This window comes from Coregonus clupeaformis, chromosome 40 (assembly GCF_020615455.1).
Source record: "Coregonus clupeaformis isolate EN_2021a chromosome 40, ASM2061545v1, whole genome shotgun sequence".
Lineage (NCBI taxonomy): Eukaryota > Metazoa > Chordata > Actinopteri > Salmoniformes > Salmonidae > Coregonus > Coregonus clupeaformis.
This window is the reverse complement of record NC_059231.1, coordinates 28,784,765-28,811,855: the sequence shown is the minus strand read 5'-3', so window position 1 is coordinate 28,811,855 and position 27,091 is coordinate 28,784,765. Positions and strand designations below refer to the sequence as shown.

The window sequence follows — 27,091 nt, the reverse complement described above, 5'->3', positions numbered from 1 at the left end:
CTTAAGCCATTTAGCCATAATTTTGGAAGTATTGTCCATTTGGAAGACCTATTTGCGGCCAAGCTTTAACTTCCTGACTGATGTCTTGAGATGTTGCTTCAATATATCCACATAATTGTCCTTCCTCATGATGCCATCTATTTTGTGAAGTGCACCAGTCCCTCCTGCAGCAAAGCACCCCCACAGGATGATGCTGCCACCCCCGTGCTTCACAGTTGGGATGGTGTTCTTCGGCTTACATTTAACATTTTTTAATTTTAGTCATTTAGCAGACGCTCTTATCCAGAGCGACTTACAGTTAGTGAGTGCATACATTTTCATACTGGCCCCCCGTGGGAAACGAACCCACAACCCTGGCGTTGCAAGCGCCATGCTCTACCAACTGACCTACAGGCTTGCAAGAAACACCCCTTTTTCCTCCAAACATAACGATGGTCATTATGGCCAAACAGTTCTATTTTTGTTTCATCAGACCAGAGGACATTTCTCCAAAAAGTACAATCTTTGTCCCCATGTGCAGTTGCAAACCGTAGTCTGGCTTTTTTATGGCGGTTTTGGAGCAGTGGCTTCTTCCTTGCCGAGCGGCCATTCAGGTTATGTCGAGATAGGACTTGTTTTACTGTGGATATAGATACTTTTGTACCTGTTTCCTCCAGCATCTTCACAAGGTCCTTTGCTGTTGTTCTGGGATTGTTCACACCAAAGTACGTTCATCTCTAGGAGACAGAACGCGTCTCCTTCCTGAGCGGTATGACGGCTTCATGGTCCCATGGTGTTTATACTTGCGTACTATTGTTTGTACAGATGAACGTGGTACTGTGGCGTACTGCATTAGCATCGAACAGCCCCCGCGATATGCAACTTTTCAGGGAAGTCAGGAACCAATATACACAATCAGTTAGGAAAGGAAAGGCTAGCTTTTTCAAAGAGTCATTTGCATCCTGTAGCACTTCCTCCAAAAAGTTTTGGGACACTGTAAAGTCCATGGAAAATAAAAGCACCTCCTCCCAACTGCCCACTGCACTGAGGCTAGGAAACACTGTCACCACCGATAAATCTACAATAATCAAGATTTTCAACAAGCATTTTGCTACGGCTGGCCATGCTTTCCACCTGGCTACCACTACCCCGGCCACCAGCTCTGCACCTTCCGCTGCAACTTGCCCCTGCCTCCCCCCGCTTCTCCTTCACACAAATTCAGACAGCTGATGTTCTGAAATCTGGACCCCTACAAATCAGCTGGGCTAGACAATCTGGACCCTTTCTTTATAAAATTAGCCGCCGGAATTGTCGCAACCCCTATTACTAGACTGTTCAACCTCTCTTTCGTAACGTCTGAGATCCCCAGAGATTGGAAAGCTGCCGCGGTCATCCCCCTCTTCAAAGGGGGTGACACTCTGGATCCAAACTGTTACAGACCTATATCCATCCTGCACTGCCTTTCGAAAGTATTTGAAAGCCAAGTTAACAAACAGATCACCGACCATTTTGAATCCCACCGTACCTTCTCCGCTATGCAATCCGGTTTCCGAGCTGGTCATGGGTGCACCTCAGCCACGTTCAAGGTCCTAAACGAAATTCTAAACGCGATCGATAAAAGACAGTACTGCGCAGCCGTCTTCATCGACCTGGCCAAGGCTTTCGACTCTGTCAACCACCGCATTCTTATTGGCAGACTAAATAGCCTTGGTTTCTCTAATGACTGCCTCGCCTGGTTCACCAACTACTTCTCAGATAGAGTTCTACTTCTCAGATAGAGTTCAATGTGTCAAATTGGAGGGCCTGTTGTCAGGACCTCTGGCCATCTCTATGGGGGTGCCACAGGGTTCAATTCTCGGGCCGACTCTATTCTCTGTGTATATCAATGATGTCGCTCTTGCTGCTGGTGACGCTCGGATCCACCTCTATGCGGACGACACCATTTTGTATACATCTGGCCCTTCATTGGACACTGTGTTAACAAACCTCCAAACGAGCTTCAACGCCATACAACACTCCTTCCGTAGCCTCCAACTGCTCTTAAACACTAATAAAACTAAATGCATGCTCTTCAACCGAACGCTGCTTGCATCCGCCCACCCGACTAGAATCACTACTCTCGGCGGGTCTGACCTAGAGTATGTGGACAACTACAAATACCTAGGTGTCTGGTTAGACTGTAAACTCTCCTTCCAGGCTCACATTAAGCATCTGCAATCAAAAGTTAGATCTAGAATCGGCTTCCAATTTCGCAACAAAGCCTCCTTCACACATGCTGACAAACATGCCCTCGTAAAACTGACTATCCTACCGATCCTTTACTTCGGCGATGTCATTTACAAAATAGCCTCCAACACTCTACTCAGCAAATTGGATGTAGTCTATCACAGTGCCATCCGTTTTGTCACCAAAGCCCCATATACTACCCACCATTGTGACCTGTACGCTCTTGTTGGCTGGCCCTCACTACATATTTGTCGCCAAACCCACTGGCTCCAGGTCATCTATAAATCACTGCTAGGCAAATCCTCGTCTTATCTTAGCTCACTGGTCACCATAGCAACATCCACCCGTAGTCTGCGCTCCAGCAGGTATATCTCACTGGTCATCCCCAAAGCCAACACCTCCTTTGGCCGCCATTCCTTCCAGTTATCTGCTGCCAATGACTGGAACAAACTGCAAAAATCTCTGAAGCTGGAGACTCTTATCTCCCTCACTAACATTAAGCATCAGTTGTCAGAGCAGCTTACTGATCACTGCACCTGTACACAGCCATTCTGAAATTAGACCACCCAACTACCTCATCCCCATATTATTATTTATTTTGCTAATTTGCACCCCAGTATCTCTATTTGCACATCAACTTTTGCACATCTATCATTCCAGTGTTAATTATGAAATTGTAACTATTTTTGCACTATGGCCTATTTATTTATTGCCTTACCTCCATAAGGTACTACATTCGCACACACTGTATATATATTTTCTGTTGTATTTTTGACTTTATGTTTTGTTTACCCCATATGTAACTCTGTGTTGTTGTTTTTATTGCACTGCTTTGCTTTATCTTGGCCAGGTCGCAGTTGTAAATGAGAACTTGTTCTCAACTGGCTTACCTGGCTAAATAAAGGTGAAATAAAAATAAATAAAATAAAAACCTTCAGGCATTTGGAAATTGCTCCCAAGGATGAACCAGACTTAAGGAGGTCTACCATTTTTTTCTGAGGTCTTGGCTGATTTCTTTTGATTTTACCATGATGTCAAGCAAAGAGTCACTGAGTTTGAAGGTAGGCCTTGAAATACATCCACAGGTACGCCTCCAATTGACTCAAATGATGTAAATTAGCCTATCAGAAGCTGTTTTCCAAGCTGTTTAAATGCACAGTCAACTAAGTGTGTGTAAACTTCTGACCCACTGGAATTGTGATACAGTGAATTATAAGTGAAATAATCTGTCTCTAAACAATTGTTGGAAAAAATACTTGTGTCATGCACAAAGTAGATGTCTTAACCGACTTGCCAAAACTATAGTTTGTTAACAAGAAATTTGTGGAGTGGTTGAAAAACGAGTTTTCATGACTCCAACCTACAGTGGGGGAAAAAAGTATTTAGTCAGCCACCAATTGTGCAAGTTCTCCCACTTAAAAAGATGAGAGAGGCCTGTAATTTTCATCATAGGTATATGTCAACTATGACAGACAAAATGAGAAAAAACTTTCCAGAAAATCACATTGTAGGATTTTTTATGAATTTATTTACAATTTATGGTGGAAAATAAGTATTTGGTCAATAACAAAAGTTTCTCAATACTTTGTTATATACCCTGTGTTGGCAATGACACAGGTCAAACGTTTTCTGTATGTCTTCACAAGGTTTTCACACACTGTTGCTGGTATTTTGGCCCATTCCTCCATGCAGATCTCCTCTAGAGCAGTGATGTTTTGGGGCTGTCACTGGGCAACACGGACTTTCAACTCCCTCCAAAGATTTTCTATGGGGTTAAGATCTGGAGACTGGCTAGGCCACTCCAGGACCTTGAAATGCTCCTTACGAAGCCACTCCTTCGTTGCCCGGGCGGTGTGTTTGGGATCATTGTCATGCTGAAAGACCCAGCCACGTTTCATCTTCAATGCCCTTGCTGATGGAAGGAGGTTTTCACTCAAAATCTCACGATACATGGCCCCATTCATTCTTTCCTTTACACGGATCAGTCGTCCTGGTCCCTTTGCAGAAAAACAGCCCCAAAGCATGATGTTTACACCCCCATGCTTCACAGTAGGTATGGTGTTCTTTGGATGCAACTCAGCATTCTTTGTCCTCCAAACACGACGAGTTGAGTTTTTACCAAAAAAGTTATATTTTGGTTTCATCTGACCATATGACATTCTCCCAATCCTCTTCTGGATCATCCAAATGCACTCTAGCAAACTTCAGACGGGCCTGGACATGTACTGGCTTAAGCAGGGGGACACGTCTGGCACTGCAGGATTTGAGTCCCTGGCGGCGTAGTGTGTTACTGATGGTAGGCTTTGTTACTTTGGTCCCAGCTCTCTGCAGGTCATTCACTAGGTCCCCCCCGTGTGGTTCTGGGATTTTTGCTCACCGTTCTTGTGATCATTTTGACCCCACGGGGAGATCTTGCGTGGAGCCCCAGATCGAGGGAGATTATCAGTGGTCTTGTATGTCTTCCATTTCCTAATAATTGCTCCCACAGTTGATTTCTTCAAACCAAGCTGCTTACCTATTGCAGATTCAGTCTTCCCAGCCTGGTGCAGGTCTACAATTTTGTTTCTGGTGTCCTTTGACAGCTCTTTGGTCTTGGCCATAGTGGAGTTTGGAGTGTGACTGTTTGAGGTTGTGGACAGGTGTCTTTTATAGTGATAACAAGTTCAAACAGGTGCCATTAATACAGGTAACGAGTGGAGGACAGAGGAGCCTCTTAAAGAAGAAGTTACAGGTCTGTGAGAGCCAGAAATCTTGCTTGTTTGTAGGTGACCAAATACTTATTTTCCACCATAATTTGCAAATAAATTCATTAAAAATCCTACAATGAGATTTTCTGGATTTTTTTCCCTCAATTTGTCTGTCATAGTTGACATGTACATTTGATGAAAATTACAGGCCTCTCTCATCTTTTTAAGTGGGAGAACTTGCACAATTGGTGGCTGACTAAATACTTTTTTCCCCCACTGTAAGTGTATGTAAACTTCTGACTTCAACTGTACATATAGGTAGGGATAAAGTGACTAGGCAACAGGATAGATAACAAACAGTAGCAGCAGAGTACATATGTGAAAAGTCAATATAGTTACTGCAAAAAAAGGTCAATGCCGATACCCCGGGTAGCTATTGGTTACGTAATTAACTATTTAGCTGTCTTTTGGTTTGGGGGCAGAAGCTGTTCAGAGTCCTGTTGGTTCCAGACTTGGTGCATCGGTAACGCTTGCCGTGCCGTTCTCTCTCTGTAGCGCCTTGCGGTGGGATGCCGAGCAGTTGCCATACCAAGCTGTGATGCAGCCAGTCAAGATTATTTCAAAGGTGCAACTGTAGGATCTGAGGGCCCATGCCGAATCTTTTCAGCCACCTGAGGGGGAAGAGGCATTGTCGTGCATTCTTCACGACTGTGTTGGTGTGTGTGGACCTAGTTTTTTTTCATTTTATTTTTTATTTCACCTTTATTTAACCAGGTAAGCCAGTTGAGAAGAAGTTCTCATTTACAACTGCGACCTGGCCAAGATAAAGCAAAGCAGTGTGATAAAAACAACAACACAGAGTTACATATGGGGTAAACAAAACATAAAGTCAAAGATACAACAGAAAATATATATACAGTGTGTGCTAATGTAGTTAACTATGGAGGTAAGGCAATAAATAGGCCATAGTGCAAATTCATTATTTAGCGATGTGGACACCAAGGAACTTGAAGCTCTCGACCCGCTCCACTACAACCCTGTCGATATGGATGGGGGCGTGCTCGGCCCTCCGTTTTCTGCAGTCCACGATCAGCTCTTTTGTTTTGATCACGTTGAGGTAGAGGTTGTTGTGCTGGCACCACATTGCCAGGTCACTGACCTCCCTATAGGCTGTCTCATCATCGTCGGTGATCAGGCCAACCACCGTCGTGTTGTCAGCAAACTTAATGATGGTGTTGGAATCGTGCGCGGCCACGCAGTCATGAGTGAACAGGGAGTACAGGAGGGGATTCAGCACTGGAGAAGGTCCCCTGTGTTGATGGTCAGTGCGGTAAATAGACAGCTGCGAAAAATATAGATGAAAACTCTCTTGGAGATTGTATGGTCTGCAGCTTATCTTAAGGTATTCTAACTCAGACGAGCAAAACCAGCTGTTAATAAAGAGACACACTCCTCCACCCTTAACCTTACCCGAAGCTGCTGTTCGGTCTTGATGATGCATAGAAAAACCAGTTAGATGTACTGCATATTATACATGTCCTTGTTCAGCCAGGACACTGAGAAACATAGGATTTTACAGTTCTTCAGGTCCCGTTGATAGAAAAGTCTTGAACAGTGCTTCTTCAGTCTGTTCTCTAGTGATTATATGTTCGCCAATAGAATGGAAGGTAGAGGCGGTTTATTTACTCACCAACGTAGTCTCATCAGGGAGCCTGCTTGTTTGCATTTACATTTTAGTCATTTAGCAGACGCTCTTATCCAGAGCGACTTACAGTTAGTGAATACATTTTTTTTTTATACTGGCCCCCCGTGGGAATCAAACCCACAACCCTGGCGTTGCAAACGCCATGCTCTATCAACTGAGCTACATCCCTGCCGGCCATTCCCTCCCCTACCCTGGACGACGCTGGGCCAATTGTGCACCGCCCATGAGTCTCCCGGTCGCGGCCGGCTGCGACAGAGCCTGGATTCGAACCAGGATCTCTAGTGGCACAGTTAGCACTGCGATGCAGTGCCTTAGACCACTGCGTCACTCAGGAGTAGATGCCTCTCTTGCGTCGTCTCTTCTTCTTTCAAGTCCCAGGGATTGGGGCCCGGTCCTGGAATGATCAGTTTCTCCACAGCTGCCGACTCCTTGAAGTATAAATTTTCATCCAAATCGAGGTTAGTGATTGCTGTTCTGATGTCCAGAAGCTGTTTTCAGTCATAGGAAATCATGGCGGAAATATTATGTACAAAAAAAGATAAGATCAGCTAAAAAAAACACACAAAATAGCAGAATTGGTCAGGGGCCCGTAAGATGGCAACAATCGATGTCTGCTAGTATCGTCATTGATTGTACTGGTTACGCGCTGGGTAAAAAACAAGGTAATGACAAAAGTTATTTAGCCAGAGACTAGTTTTAGCAAGAGGCTATGCTGCGACCCTGCAGCTGGATACCTCTCATCACATCAGCAGCAGCAGCAGATGGCTGCAGCGGCGGCGGCGTTTGCGCGAATTCATCCCCCCAGCAACAGTAGGTAGGCTACTGGGGCAAGCTGAAGCAGGCACTGGCAGACCACAGGCCTCAAATGGAAATCCTAAATAGTGAAAATACACCACCAAAATTGTTCAATGTTTCAGAAAGGTTTAGGATAGGATTTTTCCTGGCAATAGCATGCAGCATCAGTTGGTTGGCAATAGCATGCAGCATCAGTTGGTTGGCAATGTATGTGTGGCATAAATCAGCGTTGATTATTGGTTGGGACAAATCCATAATCCTTAAAAACCAAACAGTCACAGTGCAATCATGACATGGAAATTCAACATATGACAATTATTTAGGTAAATGTATTGCAAAAGAAAAATAAATGGGCCCCACAATTAATTAATTGCAGGATTGTGGGAATCAGTCATTTGTCAGGTGTTGGTCTTCAGATAATCACAAAAGGAAAAAAATCTAAATAGGCCTATAATTTATTTTATTTTTTACAGAATTTATTTTCAATGAATACTGCTTTGCAAACTTTGTCCATTAGTTTGACCATGATCAGGTATAGTACCTAGTAGGGTAATTTTGATTCAATACAAGTCTTTGATCAATAAACTCAGGACTCAGGAGAGAAAGAGAAAAAAACATAACAATGATAAATCATTTGTATGAAAGACTGTTTCTAGTTACATAACTGTGACTGAACTTTTCTTTTCTTTTTTGGCAGGTTCCTCCTCTCCAACTCCTGCCCAGGACTCAGCCTGAGAGAGTCACAACTAATCAAAGGCACTTGTATGGAGAGAGAGAACGCTATTGGCCTCTGAAGGGTTGGCCAGTTCTGGCCAGTCCGCTGCTCTCTCTCCCTCTCTCTCTCCTTCTCTTCCTCTCTCCTTCTCTTCATCGTTTCCTCTAGCTCTCACTCTGTTTAGGAAAAAAGGGGGTAAATTCCTGTAGGCGACTTCACTCCAGGTTTCTGTGGGATTTAAACATGCGTGCGGAGGCTTTGGTGAACTCTATGTTAGTTCCCTTGCTTCTTATTCTGCTCACGGCTGTCGAGCAAAGTTTGTTACAATCGCTGGGGTGAGTTTGAGTTTCACCATGGCTTTCTTTTTGTCATCAGTTAGTTTGGGGGTTTCAGAGAGAGAGAGAGAGAGAGAGAGAGAGAGAGAGAGAGATGTGAGATCTGCTGACTGGGTGAAAGTTTAGAAGTAGAGTAAAAGGTGCCGTTACAGTAGTGTACGTAAGTGTGGTTGGTAAAGTTTGTACTGTCAGATTCTCTATTATTTTTTTATTGGCACATAAAAAAGTTGCTACCTCTGCACTGGGTAGGTGTTTTCAATGGATATTATGTGATCTAAAAGTTTTTGTACAAACGTTACATCAATAGTGGAAAAGAATATCTATGTCATATGAATTGTATCTGCACAGAATGTTGATGAATTTTTTTTTCTTCACATTCAGAGATCAAGCTGCATTTGCAGGATATGAAACCATTCCCTTGAAAATGTTATCTGTTTTGAGTGCTTGGTTTGTGTTGTGTTGTATCATGCATCTGCATTTCTTATGATACTACACAAAACGAAACAAAAATAGACAGTGAAATAGTTGTCTGTTGTGAATGTGGGAAACCACATCTTCCTTTGCCTTGGCTTTGAAGGGGGGCCTGCAGTAAGTATTGCCACATGACATTGCAGAGCATAGTCTGTAAACTTGACTCAGCTGAGGAAAGAAGGGGGTGTTTACTCAAAATAGGTGCACCAGGGGGCTATGTGTATGTGTGTGTGCGTGTGCGCGTGTGCATGTGGCTAATGTTGAGGCTGTGTAGGGTGTTTGTTGTAGTGTTATGTGGTTGGGTGGTAGGCCCAAAATCCACAGCACATGTTAATTGGGCAATATAGAGGCTTGACCCACACATACTGTACCATTACTGTAAATGTGAAAGCTACTGTGAAGTCAAAGAGTATTAACAGTGTGTTGTGGTAGCCCATAGCTCAAATGCAGGGTTTTGTTTTTTCTCCCTTGTTGGTTTGTGTTTGTTAATGTGCCATCAAACATATATTTTCTTTTTTATCAGATAAGGTATGCATGCATGAGTCCATAAAGTGTGTAATAAGCTGTTCTTTTATCAAATTGGGAGTGGCAGGAATATTTGATCTTTGGGTTTTATTCACCCTTTGGAATATTTCTGCCGTTCCTGAACAGGAAAGGCCTTAGCATGTGAGGGCAGGAATAGAAAGGAATGTCAGAAAGCTAGACCAAAATAAACATATCTCACTGAGAAAGCTCTGAGTGAGTGGGACAACAAAACAAAAGCTTTGAAAGATCGCATGTCTGGAGTTGCAGTCCAAGCAACGTGAAGTGGATTTACTGTACAGTACAGATGTAGGATCTTAATTTGAGCTACAGCAGGAAAATAATCCTGCAATAAGAGGAAATGTGAATTATTATGTGGATTATAATTAATGGACATTTTTGTAGGGGTTGATATATTTTTTGTTAGGCAAATCAAGTCTGGAATTTCAAAGTGGAAATTGCAAACTTTAGAATCCTTTGAAAAACTCAAATTCACTACAAGTTTGCATTTCCTGCTTTGCAGTAAAATACTCTCAGCAACAAAAGATTGATCAAATTAAGATCCTATACTTTATCTGTACAGTACGTTATTTGCTTTGTTCTCATTCTCCATTCCAACCTGGGTTAAATGTGGAAGACACATTTCAGTTGAATGCATTCAGTTGTATAACTCACTAGGTATCCCCCTTTCCCTGTAACCTATTTGAAATGACTCGGGTCTCTGACTCTCTTTTCTGAACAATGAACATTGACATACCTGTGTCTGTAGCCTGTAGGTTTCTACCCCAGCTCTAACCTCGGTCATTATCAGTTGAATTACATAACACAGTGAAACATCATGACTAGTGTCAAGGGTGCAATGTGGCAACACCTTACCATTATCTTATATTGCACTGGTCAGCTGTTGTCATAGGTTACCAGCCATAGGAGGTATTCCCGCCTTTAGAGTACATTAGGTATTGGTTAGTTCATAGGTATTCGTTAGTTCACATTATGCTTAAAATAGGACTTAAAATGGTAATAGAAATTACATTACAATGTGAGAGAATCCATTCATTCGTGAGATACTCCTACAGCATTGCAGAGCTGAACTTTCAGGAGCCACAAAAGATTTACAGTCAGAGAGAGAGGGAGAAGGTGTGTGAGAGAGGGGGAGAGAGAGGAAAAACAAGAGAGGGGAAGCGGCATGGAGAGAGCGGAGGAGAGGATAGGAAGAGAGAGAGAGTGAAAGAGACAGTCAGAAAAAAAGGGAAAGTGAGTCTGGTTAAAATTAAATTTGTAAAACTTCACACAGTCATCCTTGCACATATAGACAAATTACTTTTTCACAGGAAATTAAATAGACAGTGAGAAAGTGAGGGAAGAGAGAACAGAGGGATTCCTGACTCTTGAGATGGGGATGGCTACCAGAGACCAGCACTGTTTACAAAGGAAACACTATGCACATTACTATTCCCAAAAAGAAAATGGAAAAAGCAAAAAGCAAAAAGTAGGGATGAGGAAAGGTATAGCATAGATACAGAATGTAGAGTGCCTTCAGAAAATATTCACACACCTTGACTTTTTATGCATTGTGTTGTGTTACAGCCTGAATTTAAAATGGATTGAATCTAGATTTTTTTGTCACTGGCCTACACACAGCACCCCATAATGTCAAAGTGGAATTATGTTTTTCTACATTTTTACAAAGTAATTAAAAATGAAAAGCTGAAATGTCTTGAGTCAATAAGTATTCAACCCCTTTGTTATGGCAAGCCTAAATAAGTTCAGGAGTAAAAATGAGCTTAACAAGACACATAATAAGTTGCATGGACTCACTCTGTGTAAAATAATAGTGTTTAACATAATATTTGTATGACTATCCCACATATACAATTATCTGTAAGGTCCCTCTGTCACAGCGACGTGTATGCGGTAGGCGAAGTCAAGAGCAGGACACCGAGCTACTGGCAGAAACTTTACTGGATTCAGTGCAACAAAACAAAGTACACTGGCAACCTCGAACAGCGAGGGAAATAACAAGACCCGCACACATAGGCAACTGCCGCGAAGACCAAAAACAATAACCCACAATACACAATGAGAAACAGAGGGTTATAAAGGGAACACAATAAAACATAATGGGAAACAGGTGTAAAAAATAAAGACCAAACAAGACAAACACCGAAACATTGATCGGCAGCAGCTAGTACTCCGGGGACGACGAACGCCGAAGCCTGCCCAAGCAAGGAGGAGGAGCAGCCTTGGCTGAATCCGTGGCAAACACACTAAAGTAATACTGCAAAAACATGTGGCTAAACAATGTACTTATTGTCCTGAACAGTGGCGGCTCCTGAAAAAATTCTCAGGGGGGGCAATTTTTCTGATGATTTAGGTGACCTACACACATTTTAAAAAAGATATGTCCAGCAACAACATGAAGACAGGGGCAGCATATAAGTCAATACTGATATACACATTACTTGCTTCAAAAAGGCCTCATGGTTGAATTGGAAATATGTGCACCTGAGCATAATTCACAACAAGCAAGCAGGAGCTTTTGATAGAGGCTACTGAAAACATTGATGCAAGTTATTGGTAATATGACATTTTTATAGACTTCCATATTCTGCCCTCTTGTATAGATTTGTGAAAATGAACAGTGATAGACATTTTGCCTGAAAACAGAATTTGAAAATAATTTATAGAAAAGGTAAACACAGCTATCTGTATGGCTTTGTAAAAATTAACAACCATATTCTGGCCAATTGTATAGATTTGTAAATATGAACAACCATATTCTGGCCAATTGTATAGATTTGTAAAAATGAACATGAACAGATTATTATTATTTTTTTACTTTTTTTAAAATGAAAAATAACTATTTTAAACAACATCAACTGTGAACTGATTTGGACGTGTGTGTGTTAAAGAGACAGACAGGGAGGGACAAAGAGAGAGAGAGGCTACATTACTTGTACTGAAACTGTTCTAGCTTGCTGCATGATCAAATTCAGCTGATGCGCATAGCAATGCACGTAATGGGCATTCTTGAAATGCTCACGCACCTTTTGCTGCACACCAGCCTTCTCTCCCCTCATCACACTGGCTCCATCGTAAGCTTGCGCAATGAGTTTGACTTTCTCGTCGTCGGCAAAAAGACAGTTCAGTCTCTCCAAAAGCACACTGGCGATTGAGACTGAGGTTGATTCCGAGATGGGAAGGAACTCAAAAAAGCGCTCCTGCACTTTGTGGTTGCTATCTATGTACCTCAGCACAAGCACCAGCTGTGTCTGTGTAGAAACGTTCGTGGTCTCGTCAGCTTGGATAGCTACGAAGTTCGCCGACTTCACCTCCTCCACAATATGTTCCCTCATGACCGCTAGCATACACTCCAGTAGCTCGTTTTGAATGGTCTTTGATGTGCCCTTGAAAACTTTAGCATTTTTAAGATGGTCATCAAACACCTCATCTAATTGTGCCACAAAGTTGACAAGTCCAAGAAAAATAGCAGGGTTGGTGGAGCCCTCAGTTTCATCTTTGCCTCGCAAAGCTAGCCATCTTGACAGTAGTACGTGAATTGATTGACGCTGCTACCCGCTCTTTTCTTAGTTATGTTCATGGTTACTTATGTTACGTATGACGAAAGCGCGTAAGTGCAAGCCCTCCCGGAACCCATAGAGATTGTATTGAAAGCTCTGATATTTGAAAAAAAAAGATTTTACATGAGAGTCTATGAGAGACTCCTGGGCGATTTTCAACCTGACTGAAATCGCCCCAAAAGGGGCGGGGCCATTTGAAGCACGACTTTAGCCTGATTGGATATTTAGTGGCAGATCAGACGTCTAGATTAGAACACTGATAACTACTGTTGCCGTGATATAATTGATTAGAAAAAAAATCCCTTCCTTTTCCCGTTTGGCAGTGCGTCGCCCATATCGCCCTAATGAACACACCGCCCCTGGTCCTGAATACAAAGTTTTATATTTGGGGCAAATCCAATACAACACATTACTGAGTACCACTTTCCATATTTTCAAGCATAGTGGTGTCTGCAAGGAGCAGGTTTTCATCAAGGATCTCTCTGTACTTTGCTCCGGTCATCTTTCTCTCGATCCTGACTAGTCTCTGAGTCCCTGCCGCTGAAAAACATCTCCACAGCACGATGCTGCCACCACAATGCTTCACTGTAGGGATGGTGCCATGTTTCCTCCAGACGTGATGCTTGGCATTCAGGCCAAAGAGTTGAATCTTGGTTTAATCAGACCAGAGAATCTTGTTTCTCATGGTCTAAGAATCTTTAGGTGCATTTTGGCAAACTCCAAGCGGGTTGTCATGTGCCTTTTACTGAGGAGTGGCTTCCGTCTGGCCACTCTACCATAAAGGCCTGATTGGTGGAGTGCTGCAGAGATGGTTGTCCTTCTGGAAGGTTCTCCCATCTCTACAGAGGATCTCTAGAGCTCTGTCAGAGTGACCATTGGGTTCTTGGTCACCTCCCTATAGCAGCTTCCCACAAGCATTGTAATTTTGAATTCCGTAAAGTGAGAGTGGAAGAAGTGAAAAGATTATTGTTGTCTATCAACAATGACAAGCCACCAGAGTCTGACAACTTGGATGGAAAATTACTGAGGATAATAACGGACGATATTGCCAATCCTATTTGCCATATCGTCAACCAAGCCTACTAGAAAGTGTGTACCCTCAGGCCTTGTCACGCACGTTGACTGATGACTCGTGGAACCAAGGCGCAGCGTGATAAGCGTACATCTTTATTGATACACAACACACGAACAAAACAACAAAACGATACGTGAAGTCCTGAGGTTACACACACCAAACCTTTACGGATCAAGATCCCACAAACTAACTGGTGCCAACAGGCTGCCTAAGTATGGTCCCCAATCAGAGACAACGAGCTACAGCTGCCTCTGATTGGGAACCACCCTGGCCAACATAGATCTAAACGATCTAGAACAAAAAACATAGAAAACTAAACATAGAAAAATCCACACCCTGGCTCAACATTTAAGAGTCCCCAGAGCCAGGGCGTGACAGTACCCCCCCCCCAAAGGCACGGACTGCAACCGCGCCACACAAACACAAGAGGGTAGGGGCCGGGTGGGCATTCCGCCTCGGAGGCGGATCCGGCTCCGGGCGTGACCACCACCTTTTCTCCACCTCCCCGTTGCGCCCCTGGTCTGGTCCCGCTGGCTGGAGCTGGACCCGACGACGGTGGACCAAACCTTACCGGCTCCGGACTGGAGCCGCTGGCCGGAGCTGGACTGGACACCGGTGGAGCGGATTGCTCTGGCTCCGGAGTGGATCCGCTGACTGGAGTTGGACCTGACCCCGGTGGAGCGGATTGCTCTGACTCCGGAGTGGAGCAGCTGACCGGTGCCGGACCAGGCACCGGTGGAACAGGCACGGGCCGTGCCGGACTGGACACACGCACCACTGGCTTGGCGCGGGGAGCAGGCACGGGCCGGACCGGGCTGACGACGCGCACCACTGGCTTGGTGCGGGGAGCAGGAACGGGCCGGACCGGGCTAACGACGCGCACCACAGGCTTGGTGCGGGGAGCAGGTACAGGCCGGACCGGGCTGGCGACGCGCACCACTGGCTTGGTGCGGGGACCAGGAACGGGCCGGACCGGGCTGACGACGCGCACCACAGGCTTGGTGCGGGGAGCAGGTACAGGCCGGACCGGGCTGGCGACGCGCACCACTGGCTTGGTGCGGGGACCAGGAACGGGCCGGACCGGGCTGACGACGCGCACCACTGGCTTGGTGCGGGGTGCAGGAACGGGCCGGACCGGGCTGATGACGCGCACCACTGGCTTGGTGCGGGGACCAGGAACGGGCCGGACCGGGCTGACGACGCGCACCACAGGCTTGGTGCGGGGAGCAGGAACAGGCCGGAACGATACAGATACAATGCTATTTTACTGTAAACAAATTGACAACAGACTTTCAGCACGCTTATAGGGAAGGACATTCAACAAGCACAGCACTTACACAAATGACTGATGATTGGCTGAGATAAATTGATGATAAAAGGATTGGGAGCTGATTTGTTAGAATTCAGTGCGGCTTTTGACATTATTGATCATAGTCTGCTGCTGGAAAAACGTATGTGTGATGGCTTTACACCCCCTTCTATATTGTGGGTAAAGAGTTACCAATGTAACAGAACACAGATGGTGTTCTTTAACAGAAGCCTCTCCAAAAGAGCAGCTGTCTAGGCCCCTTACGTTTTTCAATCTTTAAAGCCAGTGTGTCTATGTATGCAGATGACTCAACACTATACAGGTCAGTTACTACAGTAAGTGAAATCACTGCAACACTTAACAAAGAGCTGCAGTTAGTTTCAGAATGGGTGGCAAGGAATAAGTTACTCCTAAACATTTCAAGAACTAAAAGCATTTTATTTGGGACAAATCATTCACTAAACCCTAAACCTCAACTAAATCTTGTAATAAATAATGTGGAAATTGAGTAAGTTGAGTGACTAAACTGCTTGGAGTAACCCTGGATTGTAAACTGTCATGGTTAAAACATGTTGATACAACATTAGCTAAGATGGGGAGAAGTCTGTCCATAATAAAGCGCTGCTCTACCTTTTTAACAACACTATCAACAAGGCAGGTCCTACAGGCCCTAGTTTTGTCGCACCTAAATGTACACAGAGAGCTAACATTAATAATATGCATGTAAATCTGGGTAAGGGTACCAAAGATTTCTGCAGCATTGAAGGTCCCCAAGAACACAGTGGGCTCTATCATTATTAAATGGAAGAAGTTTGGAACCACCAAGAACCCCATGGTCACTCTGACTGAGCTTCAGAGTTCTTCTGTGGAGATGGGAGAACCTTCCAGAAAGACAACCATCTCTGTAACACTCCACCAATCAGGCCTTTAGGGCAGAGTGGCCAGACGGAAGCCACTCCTCAGTAAAAGGCACATGACAGCTCGCTTGGAGTTTGCCAAAAGGCACCTAAAGGACTCTAACCAAGAGAAACAAGATTCTCTGGTCTTATGAAACCAAGATTGAACTCTTTGGCCTGAATGCCAAGCATCACGTCTGGAGGAAGCCTGGCACCATCCTTACGGTGAAGCATGGTGGTGCAGCATCATGCTGTGGGGAACAATTTAATCAATTGTAGAATAAGTCTATAACGTAACAAAATGTGGAAGAAACACAAAATGTTTTTCAAGATGGCCCCGGAGGGGATGGCTGCCGTTTTATGGACTCTTAACCAACCTGTTCTATTTTGTGTGTTTTTTTCACATTGTTTGTAACTTATTTTGTACATAATGTTGCTGCTACCGTATCTTATGACCGAAAATAGTTTCTGGACATCAGAACAGCGATTACTCACCTTGAACTGGACAAACAATTTTTCTTTCATGAGTCTGACGAGAGGGATTTGCTCCAGACACCCGACAGGGCCCTCATCCCCGCAGTAGAAAGAAAAGGAGATATCGCGGAAGGATATCGGGGTGCTTGGTAAGGAGCCGGCGACGAGTGGCTAATCTGCCTTTTCCATCGATACTATTGGCCAACTTACAATCGCTTGATAATAAAGTGGACAAACTACAGGCACGAATATCCTTCCAACGGGACATTAAAAACTGTAATATCTTATGTTTCACCGAGTCGTGGCTGAACAAAGACATGAATAACATACAGCTGGCGGGTTATACACTGTATCGACAGGATAGAACAGCAGCCAAGGGGTGGCGGTGTATGTATATTTGTAAACAACAGCTGGTGCACAATATCTAAGGAAGTCTCAAGGTTTTGCTCGCCTAAGGTAGAGTATCTCATGATAAGCTCTAGACCACACTATCTACCAAGAGAGTTTTCATCTACAGTGAGGTAAAAAAGTATTTGATCCCCTGCTGATTTTGTACGTTTGCCAACTGACAAAGAAATGATCAGTCTATAATTTTAATGGTAGGTTTATTTGAACAGTGAGAGACAGAATAACAACAAAAAAATCCAGAAAAACGCATGTAAAAAATGTTATAAATTGATTTGCATTTTAATGAGGCTGCAGGCCCAGACGGATTAACAGGACGTGTACTCCAAGCATGCAGTGACCAACTGGCAAGTGACTTCACTGAAACATGCATGAGAGCATCAGCTGTTCCGGACGACTGTGTGATCACACTCTCCGTAGCCGATGTGAGTAAGACCTTTAAACAGGTCAACATCCACAAGACGGATTACCAAGACGTGTACTCCGAGCATGCGCTGACCAACTGGCAAGTGTCTTCACTGACATTTTCAACCTCTCCCTGTCTGAGTCTGTAATACCAAGATGTTTCAAGCAGACCATCATAGTCCCTTTGCCCAAGATCACGAAGGTAACCTGCCTAAATGACTGCCGACCCGTAGCACTCACGTCTGTAGCCATGAAGTGCTTTGAAAAGCTGGTCATGGCTCACATCAACACCATCTTCCCAGAAACCCTAGACCCACTCCAATTTGCATACCGCCCCAATAGATCCACAGATGATGCAATCTCTATTGCGCTCCACACTGCCCTTTCACACCTGGACAAATGGAACACCTATGTGAGAATGCTATTCATTGACTACAGCTCAGCGTTCAACACCATAGTGCCCTCAAAGCTCATCACTAAGCTAAGGACCCTAGGACTTTTTACCCTAGGACTCCCTCTGCAACTGGATCCTGGACTTCCTGACGGGCCGCCCCCAGGTGGTAAGGGTAGGTAAAAACATATCCACCATGCTGATCCTCAACACGGGGGCCCCTCAGGGGTGCGTACTTAGTGCCCTCATGTACTCCCTGTTCACTCATGACTGCATGGCCAGGCACGACTCCAACACCTTCATTAAGTTTGCCGATGACACAACAGTGGTAGGCCTGATCACCACAACGACGAGACAACCTATAGGGAGGAGGTCAGAGACCTGGCCGTGTGATGCCAGGACAACAACCTCTCCCTCAACGTGATCAAGACAAAGGAGATGATTGTGGACTACAGGAAAAAGAAGAGGACCGAGCACGCCCCCATTCTCATCGACGGGGCTGTAGTGGAGCAGGTTGAGAGCTTCAAGTTCCTTGGTGTCCACATCACCAACAAACTAACATGGTCCAAGCACACCAAGACAGTTGTGAAGAGGGCACGACAAAGCCTATTCCCCCTCAGGAGACTGAAAAGATTTGGCATGGGTCCTCAGATCCTCAAAACGTTCTACAGCTGCACCATCGAGAGCATCCTGACTGGTTGCATCACTGCCTGTAATGGCAACTGCTCGGCCTCCGAACGCAAGGCATTACAGAGGGTGGTGCATACGGCCCAGTACATCACTGGGGCCAAGCTTCCTGCCTTCCAGGACCTCTATACCAGGCGGTGTCAGAGGAAGGCCCTAAAAATGGTCAAAGACTCCAGCCATCCTAGTCATAGACTGTTCTCTCTGCTACTGCACGGCAAGCGGTACCGGAGCGCCAAGTCTAGGTCCAAGAGGCTTCTAAACAGCTTCTTCCCCCAAGCCATAAGACTCCTGAACATCTAATCAAATGGCTACCCAGACTATTTGCATTACCCTCCCCCTCCCCCCTTATTTTACGCTGCTGTTAATCTCTGTTTATTATCTATGCATAGTCACTTTACTAACTCCATATCTAAATCTTTTTAGGGTACATGAATCTACCTCATGTCATATTTGTTGTTTATCTCAAAATAGGCCTTCTGAACAGATAAATAGTGCTACCATCAGCAGCCATTTTGTAAGATGGTCGCCACGGACGCCAGGGGCCAAATCTGGGGTGGCTTCATATCTAAATCTTTTCATGGTACATGAATCTACATCTCTTCCAAATGTGATGCTTTTATCAAAACGTGAACAATTTATCAGCTTAACTGCCCCACAATAGGGCATTGGGGATGGGGTTGAATCCCAGTTCTAGGCAATCATTTTGTACTTTTAGTTTTTCTGTTTCTAACCCTATCCCAAACCTAAACCCTAACCTTAACGCATACACATTCCATAATCTATGGACGGCACCACAGACGGCCCCACACGCCATAATTAAAAGGGCCAGCCATGCCATCTCTCTATTGCTGCAGTTATGGCTTTTTCTTTGGAGATTGTGTTGATAATAATATACATAAAATATACATAAAATATGTGATCTTTGGCTATAGAAATATAAAAAGCTCATCCTCTTGTCTTCCCAGGCAGGTGTGTACGCTGTCTGCTGAGTCGTCCCAGCGGCGGTGCAAGACCCCTGATGGCCTTATCTGCAGCGGTAGGGGAGAGTGTGACTGCGGGGCTTGCATATGCCAGGTCACAGAGCCAGGGAACTACTATGGGCCACGCTGTGAATGCCATGACTGGGTCTGTGCTACATATGACGGGAAGACCTGTGGAGGTAAGGGATACAGCGATACAGAAGCACTCACTTCGTCAGCAGGGTGTATGGTTCCTCTCAAGGGTTCTCTCTCCTACAGTTTTTCTTTGTGACTGTTGCTCCCTCTTTTGGTTGGTTGATTGATTGAATTGTAATTCAGCATATTTTCTAAAAAAAATACTGTAGGTAACCATAGTATTCACAGTACAAGGACATGTACTCTCACAGTTTGAAAAAGTGCAGCAGACCAGTAACGGTTTTAACATATCAGTGCTACACGTTTTGCCCCAGCTGGGTCTTCCATACATAAGATATCTCTCAGATAGCAAACATTCTGGAAAGCTCTTTGGTTTGACTCAGCCTGACTGACATTATCATCGCTTTAGCAGCCAATGCCAGGTGTGTGAGAAGAATAGCTAGGCCTCATCAAGGAGTCACAAAATAAATCATCCTCCAGGTTTTATGAAGGCCTTTGATGTTCCCAGAGCCTTTCATTGTAGGGGAGAGTTTAGCCATTTTTTACATTCAGCATCACACTGTCAAGGGAATTATTTCAGGATGTTGTGAATCCCTGGAAATAATCAGAATTAACATAAAAATGACAGTTTTGAAAACATACACTACATGACCAAAAGCATGTGGACACATGCTCGTCGAACATCTCATTCCAAAATCATGGGTATTAATATGGAGTTGGTCCCCCTTTTGCTGCTATACCAACCTCCACTCTTCTGGGAAGGCTTTCCACTAGATGTTGGATCATTGCTGCGGGACTTGCTTCCATTCAGCCGCAAGAGCATTAGTGAGGTCAGGCACTGATGTTGGGCGAGAAGGCCTGGCTCGCAGTCGGTGTTCCAATTCATCCCAAAGGTGCTCGATGTGGTTGAGGTCAGGGCTCTGTGCAGGCCAGTCAAGTTCTTCCACACCGATCTTGACAAACCATTTCTGTATGTACTCGCTTTGTGCACGGGGGCATTGTCATACTGAAACAGGAAAGGGCCTTCCCCAAACTGTTGCCACAAAGTTGGAAGCACTGAATCATCTAGAATATAATTGTATGCTGTAGCGTTAGGGTTTCCCTTCACTGGAACTAAGGGGCCTTGCCCAAACCATGAAAAACAGCCCCAGACCATTATTGCTCCTCCACCAAAGTTTACAATTGACACTATCCATTCGGGCAGGTAGCGTTCTCCTGGCATCCACCAAACCTAGAATGGTCTGTTGGACTGCCAGATGGTGAAGCATGATTCATCACCCCAGAGAAGGCGTTTCCACTGCTCCAGAGTCCAATGGCGGCAAGCTTTACACCTCTCCAGCCGACGCTTGGCATTGTGCATGGTGATCTTAGGCTTGTGTGCGGCTGCTCGGCCATGGAAACCCATTTCATGAAGCTCGCGACAAACAGTTATTGTGCTGACGTTGCTTCCAGAGGCAGTTTGGAACTCGGTAGTGAGTGTTGCAATCGAGGACAGACACATTTTTTTCAGCACTCAGCAGTCCCATTCTGTGAGCTTGTGTGGTCTACCACTTCGCAGCTAAGCCGTTGTTTCTCCTAGACGTTTCCACTTCACAATAACAGCACTTACAGTTGACCGGGACAGCTCTAGCAGGGCAGAAATTTGATGAACTGACTTGTTGGAGGCAGGACGCAGATGCAGGAATTAACAAGGTCAAGGTTTACTAAACAATGAGAAATAACAAAGATAGCGTAAACGACATGAAGCTTAACAATCACACACAACATCATACAGAACAGTCCAGGGCTAAATAGGGGTGGTGATGAGATGATGAGGTGCAGGTGCGCTGGAGGTGATTAGGTTGCGTTGGGTTTCCATTCCGGTGTTGCCGAGGTGGTGCGCTCAGACCGGTGGCTCAGTAGATCGGCGAATCAGAGCGCCGGAGGGGCTCCAGCCGCTGGACGTCGCCGGCCAGGAGGACAACACCGAGGACGAGGAGCGGGCCTGTCATGGCGGCGATGGTGGAAGTCCCGAATTAGGTTGGGGTCCAGAACGTCCCCAGCCGGAACACAGCTCCTCCACTCAGGACCATACCCCTCCCAGTCCACCAGGTAATGGAGCCGTCCCCCATGGAACCTGGAGTCCAGCAGGTCCCTCACTGCATACACTGGACTCCCGTCAATGTCCAGGGGCGGAGGAGGCGTACCCCGGGGGACGGCATCTGCCAGAGGACCAGGAACCACCTGCCTGAGGAGAGACACATGAAAAGTGGGTGAGACACGGTAGCGAGGGGGAAGGAGCAGCTGGTATCATACCTCATTTATCCACCGGAGGACCTTAAACGGCCCAACAAACCGGGGGCTCAGTTTCTTGCAGGGCAGGCGGAAAGGGAGGTTTTTTGTGGACAGCCAGACACGATCCCCAGGCTGGAATACAGGGGCCTCACTGTGGTGGCGGTCGGCTTGGTCCTTCTGCCGACGAATGGCCCTCTGGAGATGGACATGGGTGGCGTCCCAGACATGTCCGGCCCTGTGGAACCACTCGTCGACAGCGGGCGCAACGGTCTGGCTGGGTGTCCAAGGGGCCAGGGCCGGCTGGTACTCCAGGACGCACTGGAAGGGAGTGAGCCCCGTGGAGGAGTGAACGGGGGAGTTCTGGGCATATTCTGCCCAGGGAAGAAACCTCGCCCACTCACCCTGCCGGTCCTGACAGTGGCAACGAAGAAACCTCCCCAGCTCCTGGTTCATGTGCTCCACCTGCCCATTCGAATGAGGTCTATACCCGGAAGTGAGGCTGGCCGTGGCCCCGATCTTCTCCAGGAAAGCCTTCCACACTCGGGAGGTGAATTGGGGGCCACAGTCCGAGACGATGTCCTCCGGAAGTCCATAATGCTGGAAGACCTGTTGGAACAGGACCTCAGCGACATGGAGAGCAGAAGGAAGACCAGTTAGTGGCAAAAAACGGCATGACGTGGAAGAACAAACCACCGGTAGGCAGGTCTTTCGGCATGAGGTGGACCAGGCTGTGATCCTCTTGGTGCTCCAATTGATGGTGGGGTTGTGTAGTCTGAGCCAGGGTAATCCCAAGACGATCCGGTGAAGGGGTGACGTGACGATGTGGAATGACAGCTCCTCGTGGTGCTCCGGTAGTGTGGGAATGGTGATGGTGATGGGGAGAGTGACGTGCATAATGGTGCCTGATCCAAGGGGTTTATTGTCTAGTGAGGTGACATGTAGCGGAGATGGCAGTGGCATGGTGGGCAACCCCCATTCAGAGACCAGCTCCCTATCTATAAGTTTCCCTGATGATCCGGAATCTATCATTGCGGTAGAAATGGAAGAGAAGGAATAACCAGTCACCGTTATGGGAACTAAAAACAATGGTTTTGTGATAGGAGCTGACATAACACTCACGGAGCGGCGACGGGAGTCATACCGCCTAGATAGGGAGCCGCCAGGAGATCTGTGGTAGTGTAGGGGGAGCTGCCCACCTCCATGGGTGAGGACTCGGAAGCAGGGCGGCTTCCAATGCTCAGATGGGGTGAGCGTCGAGGCTCCGGGAGGTGTTGGGAACGTCGTCTCTCTCTCAACATGTCATCAAGATGGATGGACGTGGTGATGAGGGTATCAAGGTCCATCTCGTCGTCCCGACATGTGAGTTCCATCTTGATGTCCTCCCGTAAGCCTCTCCTGATGGCCGTGCGCAGATCACGCTCATTCCAGCCGGAAGACGCTGCCACCGTGCGAAAGCTCAGAGCCTACTCGGACGCGGGCCCCTCTCTCTGTTGTAGATGGAGGAGACACTCACCCCCGTCCTTTCCCTCCGTGGGATGATCAAACACCACCCTGAACCGAGCGAGGAAGGTGGGGTAGGGAAGCGCCACTGCCTCCTCTCTTTCCCAGACTGCCGTGGCCCAATCCAGCACCTTTCCTTTAAGTAGAGAAATCACTATCCTGGCTTGGTCAGATGGATATGCCCCAGGCTGACGCTCCAAATAAAGTGAAACCTGTAGCAGGAAGCTGCTACATTTAGTAGTTTTACCGTCATAGCGCTCCGGTAGGGAGAGGGTTCCCGCAGAAGTGGGTGATAGCACAGGGGGCACTCGCCGCTCCCTGAGGTGGAACCGGAGCGCTGGGCAGATTATGCAGAGTTTGGAGCACTTCCTGCATGGCGGCGTTCAACTGGGCAAGCTGTTGCTGGTGCTGGTCGAGGCACTGGGAAACTCCTGCTGCATCCATTTTCGTTTGGTGTGTGATTCTGTGATGAGTACTGAGTATACGAAGAGGCAGGACGCAGACGCAGGAATTAACAAGGTCAAGGTTTACTTAACAATGAGAAAGAGAAATAACAAAGATAGAGTAAACGACACGAAGCTTAACAATCACACACAACATCATACAGAACAGTCCAGGGCTAAATAGGGGTGGTGATGAGGTGCAGGTGCGCTGGAGGTGATTATGGTGCGTTGGGTTTCCATTCCGGTGTTGCCGAGGTGGTGCGCTCAGACCGGTGGCTCAGTAGACCGGTGAATCAGAGTGCCGGAAGGGAGCCACGGGAGGAGACGTGACAATAACAAACACTTTCAAAAAACAAAATACACTTTTAACATAGACCAGGCCCTGTTGTTACCTTATATCCCAGCTATAATGCCTTGCATTACGCCTGGGAAGAAAACACTTACCCCAAGGCAAACATTTTGACTATATTAGCCCACACAGCTACAAGGATGCACTTAATGCTAGGTTTAGGACCTCATACTGAAGCTTATAGAGACCCCAACTGATGTATAGAAAAATCTTTAAATCATGAAACCTCTAATACAATAAATGAATTTGACTTGGTCAGTTTTTTGGACCTAACTTGCTTACCACTTTTTCCATATGGTTTCTTCCTTCACAGACTCCATGAAATGATAACCTCTTCCTAAATATTTTGATCAAATGACTAATTTTGTGTATGGTTTCTTGGAAACAAGGGTAGCTCATCTTACCCCTTTCGCTCAACTTCCATCAGCGTCTGGAAGCTCATTTAAATTTGACAGCCATGAATCTCAATAGAGATCGAGCAGTACATTTTCAAAGTGTAGTCATTTGGTCTTACCGGTCGCTGCTTTATCGGTACAGAATCGGAATGCTCTGGCCTTATTATTTCTAGAACACACATCAGACAGGTAGAAATCATACATTTTGGAATAGACAGCTGGCCATCCACTTGCGTCATGGTGGCGTTAGCTTCTGTTAGATAGCCAGTCTGCTTTTGAAGTTGGGCGGCCGTTTAGTTGACATTTTGGTAATTGTTTTGTTCTCAAATTCATGGAGTTGGTTTGAGCTTGAGTGCACACCTCTCTAGCATCAAATATATCCACTCTTTCCCTCGCCCTCTTCAGTCTCTTGTGGTTATTGGCATTTCTCCTTGAACTACTAAATACATTTGGAGTGCTGACATCCAGTCATGGACTACAATAATCATGGCTCTGGGCGTAATGAAATAAATTGATTTGGAAAAATAAAACAACTCAAGTTCGAGAGTCTCTCTTGTGGAAAAAACCCGAAAATAGTTTTGTCTTTGCAGGGGAATGGATGTTAAGTGACTGCCAATCAAATTTGATTATTTTAGCTGTATTGGGGTTCATATTCATTCCTGTTTCCTCTAATTAAGTGGAAGGAAAGCACTTTATGCATTGTTTGTTAAAATTTCTGCAGGCACTTCAAACATCTGAACATTTAACTTGTTATATTACCAGATAGCAACTGCTGTATAGTCGCCAAACATTCCATTACCTGAACACCTGATACAAATTATCCTGAAACATGCTGCAATTGTTCTTCTTGAAACCAGTGGAACTAAATCAAAACATTCACACTGATGAGTACCATAGTAACAGCCAGAGGTGGGACAAAGTCATTGTTATGCAAGTCACAAGTAAGTCTCAAGTCTTTGCCCTCGAGTCCCGAGTCAAGTCGAGTCAAAGATGAGGCAAGTCCCAAGTCGAGTCAAAAGTCAAAGCCATCAAGTCTCAAGTCGAGTCCAAAGTCCTACATTTTAGTTTCGAGTCATTTCAAGTCCTCTTAGCAAGCCTTTGCAAGTCATTACAAGTCCTCGTAGCAAGTCTTCTCGAGTCATAAGGCGCAAGTCCAAGTCAAGTCACGAGTCATTGATGTTAAAGTCCAAGTCGAGTTGCAAGTCTTTGTACATTTTGTCGAGTCGAGTCTGAAGTCATCAAATTCATGACTCGAGTCTGACTCGAGTCCAAGTCACATGACTCGAGTCCACACCTCTGGTAACAGCTACTTTACTATCCAGTTTCATGACCTTGAAAGTAATAAATATGCTGATGGACATATTTTTTGGTGAAGGGAAAATAAGCCACTTCCAGTCTTGTCAGAGTCTTGAACAGGCCTAATGGAGTGTGTGTATGTGTGCGTGGGTGTGCGTGTGAGCTCCTTCAGGAGAGTGTGTGTTAGTATATGTGTGTGTGTGCACCAATGGAGGCTCCTCAGAGGAGGAAGGGGGGGGGACCATCCTCTTCAGTGAATTTCCAAAAAATTAAAATAGTGAAACATTAAAAAAGTTTTTTTAGATAAAACTATATAAAATATATTCACCAGTGGAGGCTGCTGAGTGGAGGACGGCTCATAATAATGGCTGGAACCGAGCTAATGGAATAGCATCAAACACATAGAAACCATGTGTTTGATGTACTTGATACCATTCCACTTATTCCACTCTAGCCATTACCACGAGCCCGTCCTCCCCAATTAAGGTGCCACCAACCTCCTGTGATATTCACGTCACCAAATACTTTATTAAAGCACACTGTTTTGCAATTAAGGTATACAGTAGCCTTAACAGCACTCTCTGAGGTAGCACTATGGTGTAGCCAGAGGACAGCTAGTTCCCGTCCTCCTCTGGGTACATTGACTTCAATACAAAACCTAGGAGGCACATGGTTCTCACCCCCTTCCATAGACTTACACAGTAATTATGACGACTTCCGAAGGACGTCCTCCAACCTATCAGAGCTCTTGCAGTATGAACTGACATGTTGTCCAGCCAATCAAAGGATCAGATAATTAATCTCATACTGAAAGCATAAGCTACATTTAGCTAGCCCTGGAGTGCATAAAATGTGGTGAGTAGCTGACTCAAAGAGAGGGAAAGACAATAGTTGAACAGTTTTGAACACATTCATTTCTTCAAAAATAAAGGAGAAACAAGAGAGAGTGAGAGAGAGAGAGCTAGCTATATTTTGTATTTTTTTTTTCACTTTCACTTACTTAGCTAGCGAATGCAGCTAACTAGTTTAGCCTACTCAAACACCCAGCTCAAACAGAGAGG

General features: G+C 45.5%; 1 protein-coding gene across 1 annotated transcript in view; it reads left to right on the top strand.

The window, feature by feature from the left end:
* Window positions 1-8,155: 8,155 nt before the first annotated feature.
* The window catches only part of itgbl1 (integrin, beta-like 1), a 161,805-nt gene continuing 142,869 nt past the window's right edge, over window positions 8,156-27,091 (top strand). The window contains exons 1-2 of the mRNA XM_041863619.2: window positions 8,156-8,442; window positions 19,624-19,817. Coding sequence (XP_041719553.1) covers window positions 8,351-8,442; window positions 19,624-19,817 — 286 coding nt within the window. The 5' untranslated portion in view covers window positions 8,156-8,350. The remainder of the gene's footprint in view (window positions 8,443-19,623; window positions 19,818-27,091) is intronic.